The sequence below is a fragment of the Hemitrygon akajei genome, chromosome 26 (genome assembly GCF_048418815.1).
Source record: "Hemitrygon akajei chromosome 26, sHemAka1.3, whole genome shotgun sequence".
NCBI lineage: Eukaryota > Metazoa > Chordata > Chondrichthyes > Myliobatiformes > Dasyatidae > Hemitrygon > Hemitrygon akajei.
This window is the reverse complement of record NC_133149.1, coordinates 13,793,632-13,808,718: the sequence shown is the minus strand read 5'-3', so window position 1 is coordinate 13,808,718 and position 15,087 is coordinate 13,793,632. Positions and strand designations below refer to the sequence as shown.

The following is a 15,087-nucleotide window of genomic DNA, read 5'->3' as shown; positions in this document are numbered from 1 at the left end:
TTCACGAGAATGATTCCAGGAATGAAATGTTCATCGTATGAGGAGCGATTGATGGCTCTGGGCCTTTACTTGTAGGAATTTAGAAGAATGAGGAGTGATTTCATGGAAATTTGCCAAATATTGAAAGACTTAGATAGAGTGAATGTGGAGAGGATGTTTCCTATGGTGGGGTAGTCTAAAACCAGAGGGCAGAGTCTCAGAGTAGACAGATGTTCATTTAAAATGGAGATGAGGAGGAATTTCTTTAGCCAGAGGGCAGTGAGTCTGTGTAATTCATTGCCACAGGCAGCTGTGGAGGGCAGGTCATTGGGTGTATTTAAGGTGGATTAGTCAAGTAATGGAAGGTTATGGGGAGAAGGCAGGAAGGAGAATGGAATGGATCAGCCATGCTAAAATGGTGGAGCAAACTCAATGGCCTAATTCTGCTCCTATGTCTTATGGTCTCTCCCTTTCTACATGTATTAAGATATAATAAAGCCTGGAATTCAAATTGATTTATTTTATCTCTCCCTGTTGTAAACATGTGCTGAAGCCAATCATTAGACAACAGACATTCCACTGTTTCTGTTCAATCACAATTTATTACTAAAAGGAGACAGCTGAAAGCCATTCAGTGGCATTTGACTTAAGGTGGTGCCCTTCCAATGTAGAGGCCTCCTTTATTGGCTTATTCTTCTGACAAGATGTGATTGTGGCTGATCAGCTGTAGCTGAATATCACCCTGAAGGATGACTGGGAAAGCTGATTATTCCAGGTTATTTTTTCCCCCCATCAAAATGGTGGACCATGTTTCCTGTTTGTTGGAGCATAGGTTAATGTATTTTTATGAAAACCGGTTAGCTACATTCATAAACTGGCCATTCACTGAGAGCTGTTGTTGTACACCAGAAACTGTGAGTAAGGAGCCAATGGCCAACAGCTGTTAATATATCTTGTGTGTAGAGTGAATGTGAACAAATAAATCAATTTAGGGCCTATTTCCTGATGTAAAATGTGATTTTTGATTGTGTGAAATAGGTTAGTGTTTATTTTCTTCTGCAGTCCAACTATTTTTCTTTTGAAGAACTTTGTTTTTATCTGAGAAATCTTGAAGTAGGTAATAAGCCATTTTATGTGTTTGGGCTGCAATGTGGCATGTAAGCTTTTTGGAGTTAATAAAACTTAAATGGTGATTAATCCAAACTTTCAGAGGAAATGACTGTGGTCACCTATTGATTTGAATGACCTGGTTTGAATCGGCATACATCAAGCCATTAGATGAAGGCCCATAAATTGTTTTGGGTGACCATGATAATTATTACATCATAGTAGCTATATTATAAGAGTTGTAACTGTTAAACTTTGTGCATTAAAGATTGCATACATAATTCAGAGTAAACCTTCAGCCAGTTGGACCAGACCAGATTCTAGTTCCTGGTATACGCCAGTAGTGATCTCCCAGTGTTAAAATCCATGGTCCCATCACCAAATCCTGGCCAGCAATTATTTTGCTTGTTTCCTGCTGCCTTCCACTGGATCGAGTTCTGTTTCTCCCTTGTTCAAATGGGAAAAAGAAATTAAAGGTCTTGTCCCCGAATGAAGCCTGTCCTTGGTGGGCTGGGAGAAATAAACAGGCAATTAGTAAAGAAGCTGAAGTTGTTATTTAATTTGGTTAATTGGAAATACTACATTAGTAGGATTCATCCTGTGGATGAGAAAATTAGCATCCTCTAGTTTAAAATATTGGGCTGGCTTGTAATGGTGAAGTCTGTTCCTGATTTAAACAGAATTGAATGTAATATCCTTAAGAAATGTATATTTGTGATCTTGATGGCTGATTGCCTCAGATTATCTTCTTTTACAAAATTGCCACTGATTCTTATTGGTGAGCTAGTTCAAATGTCCACTGTCCTACACAGTAATGTTCTAATACAAACTTACTTGTTTGTGAATGTTAATTGTCTCTTGATCTGGCAGTTTAATACCTATGGGAAAAATAATTTTTTTTCTGCCAGCAACCATATTCTCTGTTTAATTCCCTTCCAGTGCTCTTTATTTTTTAACCTCTAATCAAGAGTCGTTCATCTGTATTTTTTTTACATATTCTATTTTAATATCTAAGCAAGAGACTGTCCTCTTTGGGCACTGTAATGCATGGAACTACTATTTTCTCTCATGTCTTGCATTTGATTCAGCACAACTACTCTTCGCTAATTATGATCACTTCATTTGTGTATTGGTTATACAACACAGAAATGAGCCCTTCAGCCCAGTTAGTCCAGGCTTCACATCTGAGCTAGCTCCATTTGTCTGTGTTCATGCCAGATCTCTCTAAAGTTTAGAGTCTAACCCTTTGTTATCCACATGCCTCTTCTGGTGCATTTTGGATGTTAATGTATTTGCCCCTTCCATAAATCAATAGAACAATGGTTATTGGTCCCAACATGCTCCTCCATGGATCCCTCAGTCACTTATCCAGCTTCATTTCCCAAGAATAAGCATATCTTTGCCTTGTAGGACCCATATTGCCTGAGCAAACATTTCTGAACTGATTCTTACCCCATCTAATTGTGTAACGTGGCAGTCCTGTTGTCTATTAGGAAACTTTAAATCCCCACTCTGACAACCCTATTATTCTTGTAACTTCCTGCAATATCTGCACTTGTTTCTTGAATTTCTATGGACTATACGTGGAGACGATAGTACAATGCCAATAAAGTGACCATCCCCCTTGTGTCTCAATTCCACACAAAGCCTCACTGGATGATCCTTCAATAATTTCTTCAGACTATTGATATCGTCCTACAGCCTGGAAACAGGCCCTTTGTCAGCATAGAAATGTTGCCCATACTGGGCTAGTCCCGCCTGCTGCATTTGATCCATAGCCATAGAAAGAATTCGGTATCAGGAAGAGGGGCATTGCTGTTGACATGCAGGATAGATTTAGTATGGTTTGTTATGGCTTGTCCGTCAGCATTCTTGAACTCTGCTAGCCTTGCCCTTCACCTTGACAGGAACATGCAGGCCTTGCGCTCTTGGCATCACACTTCAAAAGCCCTCCTTGACACTCCATTCCCTGTGACTTGTGTCCCTACCAGCCTCTGCAAGAATACTGTGTAATGGCTCTAAAATTGACTCTGCCCCAATTTGGGGATATTACCTGTCAATTACTTCTCCATAGCTATTTTAAAACTAATAGAATTATCACTGGCCCCAAAGTCCTTTACTGACAGATTTTCACTTGCCCTATCTCATTGGTAAGAAGTGGACCCAGTTTCACCCCTTCTCTATATTGAGAAAGGAAGCCTTCTTGGATGCACTTCACAAATTCCACTCTGTTTTGCAGTATGGTTCGCACAGTCAACATTGGGGAAGTTTTAAAATTTCCCACTAATCCTATCAATTAAGTTTACAACTGTCTACAATATATCTGCATATCTGCTCTAATTCTTGTAAATGTCAGTGACTTTCCCTTTCATAATTCTATGGTTTACCTATTTGACATCACCGGATGATCTCCCAACAATATCCTCTCCAAGAACCATTGTTATATTCTTCCATCAAGAAGGGGAAATTTCCCCTCTTCCCTGCAAATTTGTCATGCCTGTAGCATCTGAATCCTAGAACATTTCAGCTGCAGTCCTCACAATGCTTCTGTTAGTGCTCTGAAAGTCAGGTTACGTCTACACTAGACTGGATAAATTCATAACCAAAGCTTTTTCTCTTCGTTTTGATCCTCTGTCCACACTGAAATGGCGTTTTCCTCCCCTGAAAACGGAGCTTTTCTAAAACACCCCCCAGAGTGTGAAATTTTGAAAATGCCGCTTGTGCAGGAGTAATGTGGATGGGGGTAACCGGAGATTTCTAAAAACGCTGTCATGATATGCCAGAACACATGACGGCATTTCATTGTTTTCCCTAACGCAACCCCCCACACAACCTAACAATTTTAAAACAGACAGCAACGAGACTGAAGCTAGAAGAGTTAGAAATGTACTCACCAAATACTTTGACCCATAACTTACTGAATAAATAAGTATACTCACTTTGCCATGTTTTCTGTCCTTGCTCGTATGAAGGTGGTTTACCTATTTATGCAAGTACTTCTCTGACGATAGATGTATAACTGCCTAATGTAACATTGTATGGAAATACAAGATAACGCTGATGCAGACATGTTTTATACATTTAACAAGGTGCTTTATTAATGCAACAGTTAGTCAGTTTTTCAATGTTCATCGTCAGCCGGGTCATACTGTCCGTGAACTCCCTGTTGGTTGCGCTCATACGCTCCAATATTTGTTTTTTTTTTTTTAGTTTTAAGTGCTCCTGCGTGAGAGCAAACAGCTATTCATCGTTTGGCAATTTTAAGTTTTTCTAGTCTGTAACGGCACAAACGCGGACTTTAACTGCGAGATTCAACACCAAACGTGTTGCTTGTTTTCCGTAGATGTGTCCTGCGCATGCCCAATGATTCGCCCAAATACCCGTTTTAATGTGGATGGAGGTATTTTCAAAAACGCTTGGTACGGACGCCTATCGTTTTTACGCGAAACCGGCGTTTTCAAAATTATCCGGTCTAGTGTGGATGTAGCCTTGGTCTTCAGAGCCAATGCACACAGAGTTCACCCACCTCACCTGTTAAGCCACTTGCATCGAAAGAAATGAAGTTTGAACGAATGGTCTTTGCTCTCCCATTCCTCCTGTGTACCCTGATGACTAAACTTGCTCTCATTGGCTACAGTACTATCTCCTGATATCACACCATCCACTCCACTGCTCAGGGCCCACATCCTGCCACTCTAGTTTAAATTATCCCGAGTAGCACTAACAAATGTCCCAGCCAGGATACTGGTTTCCCTCCAGTTTAGGTGCAACCCATCTCTCTTGTACAGGTCACCCCTTCCCAAGAAGGTGTCCCAATGACCAAAGGGCTTGAATCCCTGGCACCCCCAGCTCCTCAGCCACACATTCATCTGAGCAATTTTTCTATTCTACCCTCAGTAACACAGACATCACTACCCTTGAGTCTTGCTGTTTAGGTTCTTTCCTAACTCACTGCACAGGACATCCCTCTTTCTATGTGCACTGTGACCTCTGGCTGCTCACCCTCCCTTTTGGGAAAGTTTTGCAGTCACTCCAAGAGATCCCTGACCCTGTTTCTCTTTTGTAGCAACAGAATCTCCCATCTTTTCCTCTAATTATCAAGTTGCCGATTGCTATCGCCCTGCTTGCTCTCTCTCTTCGCCTCTGAGCTTCAGAGGTGCTCTCGGTGCCACTGAGGTTGCTGCTGCCGTGCAGTGCCCAGAATGGTAATTCCCACTCCTTCCACCCAGTATTGGTATGGGTGAATGGCCATAGGGAGACCCTGCACTGTCTGCCTTTCCTGTGGCCACCAAGCTAGCTGCAGCCTGTACTTCATTTGATTTTGTTCATTTCTTGCAGTTTTTATGTACTGCTGCCCACAGTAAATGTCACTCCTTATGCCAGTGATATACCTTGGGTGTGACCACCTCAAACTTCTTGTCTGTGACGCTCATGGAGTCTGCCCGATGTCCCACAGCCTGTAGGAGGAGCATGCCACAGCCTTAACTACATTGTAATTACACTAAGGTTTGTAAAGGACTACTCGGGGCTTGTTTCCTTTGCCCAGGCTCCTCTTGCTAAAGCTCGGCAACTATTCCTTGCGCAGTGTCCTGCTGACTTTACTTGCCTTTTGATTGGCTATCCTCTTCACAAGCTAGCCAATTGGATTGCTCTACTCCATCTCCTGTCTTGCAGCCCACAAGGTGGGCTCTCCACTAAAGTTCGTACAAAACTTCCTGCCTTCAACTGAACAAGATAAGCTACTAATGCTCTTTAAATCTCCCTGTTGCTACTTTGTTCTGCTTTCTGATTGAAAACAAGGTCAGTTCTCCATTACAGCTCATTCAGAAGTTCCTGTCCCTACCTTATCAGATGAAGACCTTTTTAATCAAAACATGTCTTCTCCCTTGATTCTGCCTTTCACACTTGTATGCTGGAATGTTTAGTTCCCCATAGAATATACATTTGGCAACTTTGATTGAAAGAGGACTGAGAAGGTGATGAGGACAGGCAAAAGTTCCATTTACCTTGAGTTTTATCTGGCAAATACATGGCAGAGGCAAAATTAATCATTCTCTGAAGAATTAAATGTTAGCTTGGAAAATAAGATGACCAATGATACCTGTATCTGTTTCTTTGAGATGGCCAAGGCTGGTTTTCTACATTGTCCAACTGAGGATGAACTGGATGTTGTTATGTGCTTCTTCTGTCTGAAGGAGTTGGAAAGCTGGGAGCCTGAAGATGATCCCTGGTATGTGTATGGATTGGATAAACTTGTCACCAGCTCTGAAAGTGAGATAGGATTGAACTGGGGTAGGAAAGAACATTTCATGCCTGTAGGTTATCATGCCTACAGGAATGTTAAAAGGGTCATCCAATTAACTTGTTTTCCTTTCTTCACCCATTGCAGCTATGCCTCAAAGCTGATAAGAATTGTTTCATCTACCCTTCTGGACAGTGTGTTTCAGATAATTAACTTTTCTCTCTTATTTGGGTTTTCTGCTCCTGAGTTTCCCCAATCCCAATGCACACAAATCTGTCCTGTACTCTCCTCCACTGACTCAGTCTTAACTTCCCATTGCCTTGGCGAAAGCAGCCAATGTAATTCAGGGCTCTCACCCCTGTTTGCTCTCTGCTCCTTTCCACTGGGCAGGAGATAAAAGGGTTGTATATTCACATGGGCAACTTCTATCTCACTTAGCAGGTTTGTGGCTAGACACTGTTTCAGTCTTTCAATCTACTGTACCTTGCTGTAGCCCTTGCATCTTGTCTGCATGCATTACACTTTCTGGAACACCTCATTATGGTGTGTAAAAAGCTTTTCCCACTGTATCATAACCAATAATGTTCTGTATGATTCTGGTTCCACAGACGACTTGCTTCAGTAGATGTCTGGCTGGTGCTTGGAGCACTTGGCATAATCACTTTGGTGATTATTAAATCTCAGTAGTTCTGTGCCTTGCCAGTGACATTGAATCACAATGCCCCTCCCATTTTCTGCACTAACTTTCATCTATCATTTACCTGTTCTACCAGTCTTGAAAGATCTGCCAACTACTTGATTGGCAAAGTGATTTTTTAAAAAATACAACAAATTGCCTCATTCCTATCCCCACCTCAATAATGTTGAAAAGCTGTGATACATTGTTATAGAAACATAGAAAATAGGTGCAGGAGTAGGCCATTCGGCCCTTCGAGCCTGCACCACCATTCAGTATGATCGTGGCTGATAATCCAACTCAGAACCCTGTACCTGCTTTCTCTCCATACCCCCTGATCCCTTTAGCCACAAGGGCCATATCTAACTTCCTCTTAAATATAGCCAATGAACCGGCCTCAACTGTTTCCTGTGGCAGAGAATTCCACAGATTCACCACTCTCTGTGTGAAGGAGTTTTTCCTCATCTCGGTCCTAAAAGGCTTCCCCTTTATCCTTAAACTGTGACCCCTCATTCTGAACTTCCCCAACATCGGAAACAATCTTCCTGCATCTAGCCTGTCCAATCCCTTTAGAATTTTATACGTTTCAATAAGATCAATAATATACTATCACTGTTTTGAGGAGCTGTACCGTAAACTCCTTGGTGTTGTATTCTCTGTCCCAGCTACTAGGCTTCATCTTGTATTCCTCCTTCCCTTCAGCACCAAAGGGGTGGTGTATGTTTGGGGACCCAAGTTGCAGGATGTATACAAGTGGAATCTTGAAGTTCTGCTGGACAGGATCATTGAAGGTGGCAGCATGGGTAGAATAGGTAGTTAGTATGGAGCTCGAGAGAAGGGAAGCAAGTACACACGCATCAAGTGGTCATTGGGCTACAACTGGGTTCCTGTGTCCAGCTCTGCTCTCACCAGAGGAAGGATGAGATTGCATGGGAGAGGGCGCAGAGGAGATCCTGCAGGATGTTGTCTGGATGGGATTTTGAAGTGGGAAGGCTGGGGAACTGGAAGATGTACAAAACTACCAGGAATCTAGTTACTATTTTCCCCTTGGCAAATGTCCATAAACTTGCGTTTAAGGTAAGTGGGAGGAGGTATGGCGGGGGTGGGGTGGGGGGAGAGGGACTTTGAATTTGGAGCTAGCTGGCTGAGTGAGGGGATGAAGGCAGCGAGGCTCTCAAATGAATTGTGTAAGTACTTTCAGTATCAGGGCACTGTAGGTTATTGACTATAACATGGCCTGTAACAGGGGAGGAATAAACTGGCCAGGCAGCAGAGTTTATTCTGATTCCAACTTGCAGATGGGCCTCTTCCTGCTTTGTCTCCTGAGTGCTCAGTTGTTTTCCTCCTTGCAAACAGTGACGTTCGGATGTGTAGCAATGCAATCAGTGGTTCTTTGCATCTCAATATATGTCAACTGTGGATGGGATAAAATGGACAAATCAACACTATTCTAATATGGTCTGGTATTGATTTGTTCTGTGTGGTGACTGCAAATGGCTGCTTGCTGTGTTAATGAGATGGCTCATGGTGAGCTCTGGCTAATTGTCTTGTTTTATTTCAATTCTTCCTCTGAACTTGCCAAAAGGGCAGTACACCAAAGTCACTCTCCATCTTGTGAATTCCTGGCACTGAAAATGGATGTATTGGATCTGACAGTGGAAGACTTCTTCAAGCTGGAGATGGACTGGCTGAAGTTGTACCTGGTGAGAGGGTCAATCTATTTACTTGGCCTCTGGCATTCTAAATGTCGGGTGGCACTGTCGAGTAGTGGTTAGCACACACTGTTACTAGCAACCAGGATCATTTCCTGCCTCTGCACGTACAAAGTTTGTGCATCCTCCCTGCAACCACACAAGTTTCTTCCGTGTGTTCTGGTTTCCTCCCATAGTCTAAAGGCCTCCTGGTTGGTAGGTTAACTGGTCATTGTAAATCGTCCCATGATTAGGCTGGGATTAGATTGGGGGTTGCTGGGTGGCGTGGTTTGAAGGGCTTGTTCCACGCTGTATGTCAATAAATAAAAGTTCTAAGTTGCAGGAGCTTTCTGTAATCAGGTTGTTGAAGCTGTAGAGAGAGAGGTGTATGGTTGTCTGTATCTGCTTGATCCAGTCTCTGCCCGGGAGGCCGCAATCCATGAAAGGTTTGATGCCGTTTCTTTTCCCTAGAAAAAAATTGCTTCGGAGCAAGTCAGCATCTACCGAGAGTCGGTGAAAGCTGCAAGAGTGAAAGTCTTGGGAAAGCTGACTGGAGCTGACCTGTAACTCCCTTATTGAAGTGCTGAGCTGGAACGGACCGCACCGGACATTAACTGTTGATAATAAAGTTGTATGCATTTTACTGTGGTTGCTTTGGAAAGTTTTCATTTGTTGCAACAGTTTAATAGATTAAACTTTGCAAGAGAGGGGTTTATTGTTGAAATGAGCTGATTCTGTCCTGGGATTTAAGCTCCCTGAGGAAATGGTTAATAACTGCTTGCTTTCCCCAATCTTCCTGAACTGAGCATGTCAACTGCGCAGTACTGCAGTTCCAATTCCTTTTCCTCGGGGTGGTGGAGAGAGGAAGCATGCCATGTCAACATCATTTGCCATTACGGGTTCATGCAGACTGCTTATAGAAAATTAGTATCTGCTCACCTTCATAGTTTCCAATGTGAGATGTTAAAGATATCGGTATGTCATTCCGTCTACCGAATAGGTTTGCACAAACCCATGTCTCCACATGGTTAGTTTGGTACTGCATCTTAGTCAAATGTAGAGCGCACAGTACATGTCTAGTCCATGCCAATCTGATCTGCACCCAGACCATACCTCTCAAAAGCCCATGTATAGTGTCTATAAAAAGTATTTCCCCCCCCCCCCCCACCGCCCCAGAAGTTTTCATGTTTTAGTTTACAACTTTTAAGAGACTTTTGGATAGGTACATGGAGCTTAGAAAAGTAGAGGGCTGTGGGTAAGCCTAGTAATTTAAGGTAGGGCCATGTTTGGCACAACTTTGTGGGCCGAAGGGCCTGTATTGTGCTGTAGGGTTTCTATGTTTCACAGTGGATTTAATTTGGCTTTTTTTGACATTGATCAACAGAAGTCTTTCACGTCAAGGTGAAGACAAATCTCTACAAGTGATTTATTTAAATTACAAATAAAAACACATAGCTTGCACAAGTATTTACCCACCTCAAGTCAGTGTATATAATAGATGAACCTATTAATAGATGAACCAGCAATTACAGCCTTGAGTCTGTGTGGCTAGGTCTCTATCAGCTTTGCACATCTGGACACTGCAAAATTTCCCTGTTCTTTACAAAACTGCTCAAGCTCTGTCAGATTGCACGGGGATCGTGAGTGAACAGCCCTTTTCAAGTCCAACCACACATTCTCAATTGGATTGAGGGCTGGCCTCTGACTTGGCTGCTCCAGGACATAGCTTTGTTTTTAAGCTATTCCTATGTAGCATTGGCTCTACACCTGGGATCATTGTCTTGCTGGAAAACAGATCTTCTCAGAGGTCACAGTTCTCTTGCAGACTGCATCAAGCTTTCCCTGTATTTTGCTGCATTCATTTTACCCTCTAGCTTCACAGCCTTCCAGGGCCTGCTGCAGTGAATCATGATGCAGCCACCACCATGCATCACGGTAGGGATGCTGTCTTTTTGATAATGTGCAGTGTTCGGCTTGCGCAAAACACAGCGTTTGGTGTGATGGCTAAGAAGCTCAATTTTCATCAGTCCATAGAACCTTCTAGGTGACTTCAGGGTGTCTCACATGCCTTCTGGCAAACTCTAGCTGAGATTTCATGTGAGTTTTTAAACAGTGGCTTTCTCTTTGCCTCTTTCCCATAAAGCTGCGACTGGTGAAGCACCCGGGAAACAGTTGTACAGTGGTATGCAAAAGTTTGGGCACCCCTGGTCAAAACTTCTGTTACTGTGAATAGTTAAGTGGGTAAAAGATTACCTGATTTCCAAAAGGCATAAAGTTAAAAATGACATATTTCTTTAATATTTTAAGCAAGATTACTTTTTTATTTCCATCTTTTATAGTTTCAAAAAAAGGAAAAGGGCCTGAAGCAAACGTTTGGGCACCCTGCATGATCAGTACTTGGTAACACCCCCTTTGGCAAGTATCACAGCTAGAAAACGCTTCCTGTAGCCAGCTAAGAGTCGTTCAATTCTTGTTTGGGGGATTTTTGCCCATTCTTCCTTGCAAAAGGCTTCTAGTTCTGTAAGATTCTTGGGCTGTCTTGCATGCACTGCTCTTTTGAGGTCTATCCACAAATTTTTGATGATGTTTAGGTTGGGCCATGGCAAAACCTTCAGCTTGCGCCTCTTGTAGTCCATTGTGGATTTTGAGGTGTGTTTAGGATCATTATCCTGTTGTAGAAGCCATCCTCGTTTCATTTTCAGCTTTTTTACAGATGGTGTGATGTTTGCTTGCAGAATTTGCTGGTATTTAATTGAATTCATTCTTCCCTCTACCAGCGAAATGTTCCCCATGCCACTGGCTGCAACACAAGCCCAAAGCATGATCGATCCACCCCCTTGCTTAACAGTTGGTTGTAGTGAAGTGTTCTTTTCATGAAATTCTGCACCCTTTACAAATTGGATTAGTAAGTATGCAGATGATACTAAGATAGGTGGTGTTGTGCATAATGAAGTAGGTTTTCAAGGCTTGCAGAGAGATTTAGGCCCGTTAGAAGAGTGGGCTGAACGATGGCAGATGGAGTTTAATGCTGATAAGCATGAGGTGCTACATTTTGGTAGGACTAATCCAAATAGGACATACATGGTTAACGGTTGGGCATTGAAGAATGCTGTGCTGGTGTGATGGATGGATAGAGAGATGGGAACTGTACATGGTGCTCCCAGTATTGGTGTGATGGATGGATGCAGAGATGCAAACTGTACATGGTGCTCCTGATGTTGGTCTAACTGATGGATACAGAGATGGGAACTGTACATGTTGATCCCAGTGTTGGTGTGAGGGATGGATACAAAGATGGGAACTGTTCATGGTGCTCCCAGTGTTGGTGTGATGGATGGATACAGAGAAGGGAACTGTACATGGTGATCCCAGTGTTGGTGTGACAGATGGATACAAAGGTGGGATCTGATCATGGTGATCCCAGTGTTGCTGTGACTGATGGATACAGAGATGGGAACTGTACATGGTGATCCCAGTGTTGGTGTGACAGATGGATACAAAGGTGGGATCTGATCATGGTGATCCCAGTGTTGCTGTGACTGATGGATACAGAGATGGGAACTGTACATGGTGATCCCAGTGTTGGTGTGACAGATGGATACAAAGGTGGGATGTGATCATGGTGATCCCAGTGTTGGTGTGACAGATGGATACAGAGATGGGAACTGTTCATCGTGATCCCTGTGTCGGAGTGACAGATGGGTACAGAGAGGGGAACTGTACATGGTACTCCCAGTGTTGGTGTGAAGGATGGATACAGAGATCAGAACTGTACATGGTGCACCCAGTGTCGGTGTGATGGATTGATACAGAGATGGGAACTGTACATGGTGCTCCCAGTGTTGGTGTGACAGATGGATACAAAGATAGGAACTGTACATCTGATCCCAATGTTGGTGTGACGGATGGATACAGAGATGGGAGCTGTACATGGTGCTCCCAGAGTTGGTGTGACGGATGGATAGAGATGGGAACTGTTAATGGTGCTCCCAGTGTTGGTGTGACTGATGGATAGAGAGATGGGAACTGTTCATGGTACTCCCAGTGTTGGTGTGATGGATGGATATAGAGATGGGAACTGTTCATGGTGATTCCAGTGTTGGTGTGATGGATGGATATAGAGATGGGAACTGTACATGGTGCTCCCAGTGTTGGTGTGTTGGATGGATAGAGAGATGGGAACTGTACATGGTGCTCCCAGTGTTGGTGTGATGGATTGATACAGAGATGGGAACTGTACATGGTGATCCCAGTGTTGGTGTGACAGATGGATACAAAGATAGGAACTGTACATCTGATCCCAATGTTGGTGTGACGGATGGATACAGAGATGGGAACTGTTCATGGTGAGCCCAGTGTTGGTGTGATGGATGGATATAGAGATGGGAGCTGTACATGGTGCTCCCAGAGTTGGTGTGACGGATGGATAGAGATGGGAACTGTTAATGGTGCTCCCAGTGTTGGTGTGACTGATGGATAGAGAGATGGGAACTGTTCATGGTACTCCCAGTGTTGGTGTGATGGATGGATATAGAGATGGGAACAGTTCATGGTGATTCCAGTGTTGGTGTGATGGATGGATATAGAGATGGGAACTGTACATGGAGCTCCCAGTGTTGGTGTGTTGGATGGATAGAGAGATGGGAACTGTACATGGTGCTCCCAGTGTTGGTGTGATGGATGGATACAGAGATGGGAACCGTACATGGTGATCCCAGTGTTGGTGTGACATATGGATACAGAGATGGGAACTGTTCATGGTGATCCCAGTGTTGGTGTGATGGATGGATACAGGGATGGGAACTGTACATGGTGATCCCAGTGTTGGTGTGACAGATGGATACAGAGATGGGAACTGATCATGGTGCTCCCAGTGTCGGTGTGACGGATGGATACAAAGATGGGAACTGTTCATGGTGATCCTGGTGTTGGTGTCACTGATGGACACATAGATGGGAACTGTATCTGGTGCTTCCAGTGTTGGTGTCATCGATGGGTACAGAGAGGGGAACTGTACATGGTACTCCCAGTGTTGGTGTGATGGATGGATGCAGAGATGGGAACTGTTCATGGTGCTCCCAGTGTTGGTGTGATGGATGGATACAGAGATGGGAACTGTACATGGTGATCCCAGTGTTGGTGTGAAGGATGGATGCAGAGATGGGAACTGTACATGGTGATCCCAGTGTTGGTGTGACAGATGGATACAAAGGTGGGATGTGATCATGGTGATCCCAGTGTTGGTGTGACAGATGGATACAGAGATGGGAACTGTTCATCGTGATCCCTGTGTCGGAGTGACAGATGGGTACAGAGAGGGGAACTGTACATGGTACTCCCAGTGTTGGTGTGAAGGATGGATACAGAGATCAGAACTGTACATGGTGCACCCAGTGTCGGTGTGATGGATTGATACAGAGATGGGAACTGTACATGGTGCTCCCAGTGTTGGTGTGACAGATGGATACAAAGATAGGAACTGTACATCTGATCCCAATGTTGGTGTGATGGATGGATACAGAGATGGGAACTGTTCATGGTGAGCCCAGTGTTGGTGTCATCGATGGGTACGGAGATGGGAACTGTACATGGTGCTCCCAGTGTTGGTGTGATGGATGGATACAGAGAGGGGAACTGTTCATGGTGCTCCCAGTGTTGGTGTGATGGATGGATACAGAGATGGGAACTGTTCATGGTGCACCCAGTGTCAATGTGATGGATTGATACAGAGATGGGAACTGTACATGGTGCTCCCAGTGTTGGTGTGACAGATGGATACAAAGATAGGAACTGTACATCTGATCCCAATGTTGGTGTGACGGATGGATACAGAGATGGGAACTGTTCATGGTGAGCCCAGTGTTGGTGTGATGGATGGATATAGAGATGGGAGCTGTACATGGTGCTCCCAGAGTTGGTGTGACGGATGGATAGAGATGGGAACTGTTAATGGTGCTCCCAGTGTTGGTGTGACTGATGGATAGAGAGATGGGAACTGTATATGGTACTCCCAGAGTTGGTGTGACGGATGGATACAGAGATGGGAACTGTTCATGGTACTCCCAGTGTTGGTGTGATGGATGGATATAGAGATGGGAACTGTTCATGGTGATTCCAGTGTTGGTGTGATGGATGGATATAGAGATGGGAACTGTACATGGTGCTCCCAGTGTTGGTGTGTTGGATGGATAGAGAGATGGGAACTGTACATGGTGCTCCCAGTGTTGGTGTGTTGATTGATACAGAGATGGGAACTGTACATGGTGATCCCAGTGTTGGTGTGATGGATGGATACAGAGATGGGAACCATACATGGTGATCCCAGTGTTGGTGTGAAGGATGGATACAGAGATCGGAACTGTACATGGTGCACCCATTGTCGGTGTGATGGA

At 43.9% G+C, this 15,087-nt stretch overlaps 1 protein-coding gene across 2 annotated transcripts; it reads left to right on the top strand.

Annotated features, from left to right (window-relative positions):
- The first annotated feature begins 665 nt into the window (after positions 1 to 665).
- LOC140716674 (baculoviral IAP repeat-containing protein 5.1-like) lies at positions 666 to 9,338 on the top strand. Of its 2 annotated transcripts, none has more exons than XM_073029495.1 (4): positions 666 to 754; positions 6,207 to 6,316; positions 8,590 to 8,707; positions 9,167 to 9,338. In XM_073029495.1, the coding sequence occupies exons 2-4, from the start codon at positions 6,207 to 6,209 to the stop codon at positions 9,260 to 9,262; spliced, it is 324 nt and encodes a 107-aa protein (XP_072885596.1). In that variant the 5' UTR covers positions 666 to 754; the 3' UTR covers positions 9,263 to 9,338. The 2 variants fall into 2 exon arrangements, with proteins under 2 accessions (XP_072885596.1, XP_072885595.1); XM_073029494.1 differs by having other exon boundaries at positions 672 to 893.
- Positions 9,339 to 15,087: the final 5,749 nt, after the last annotated feature.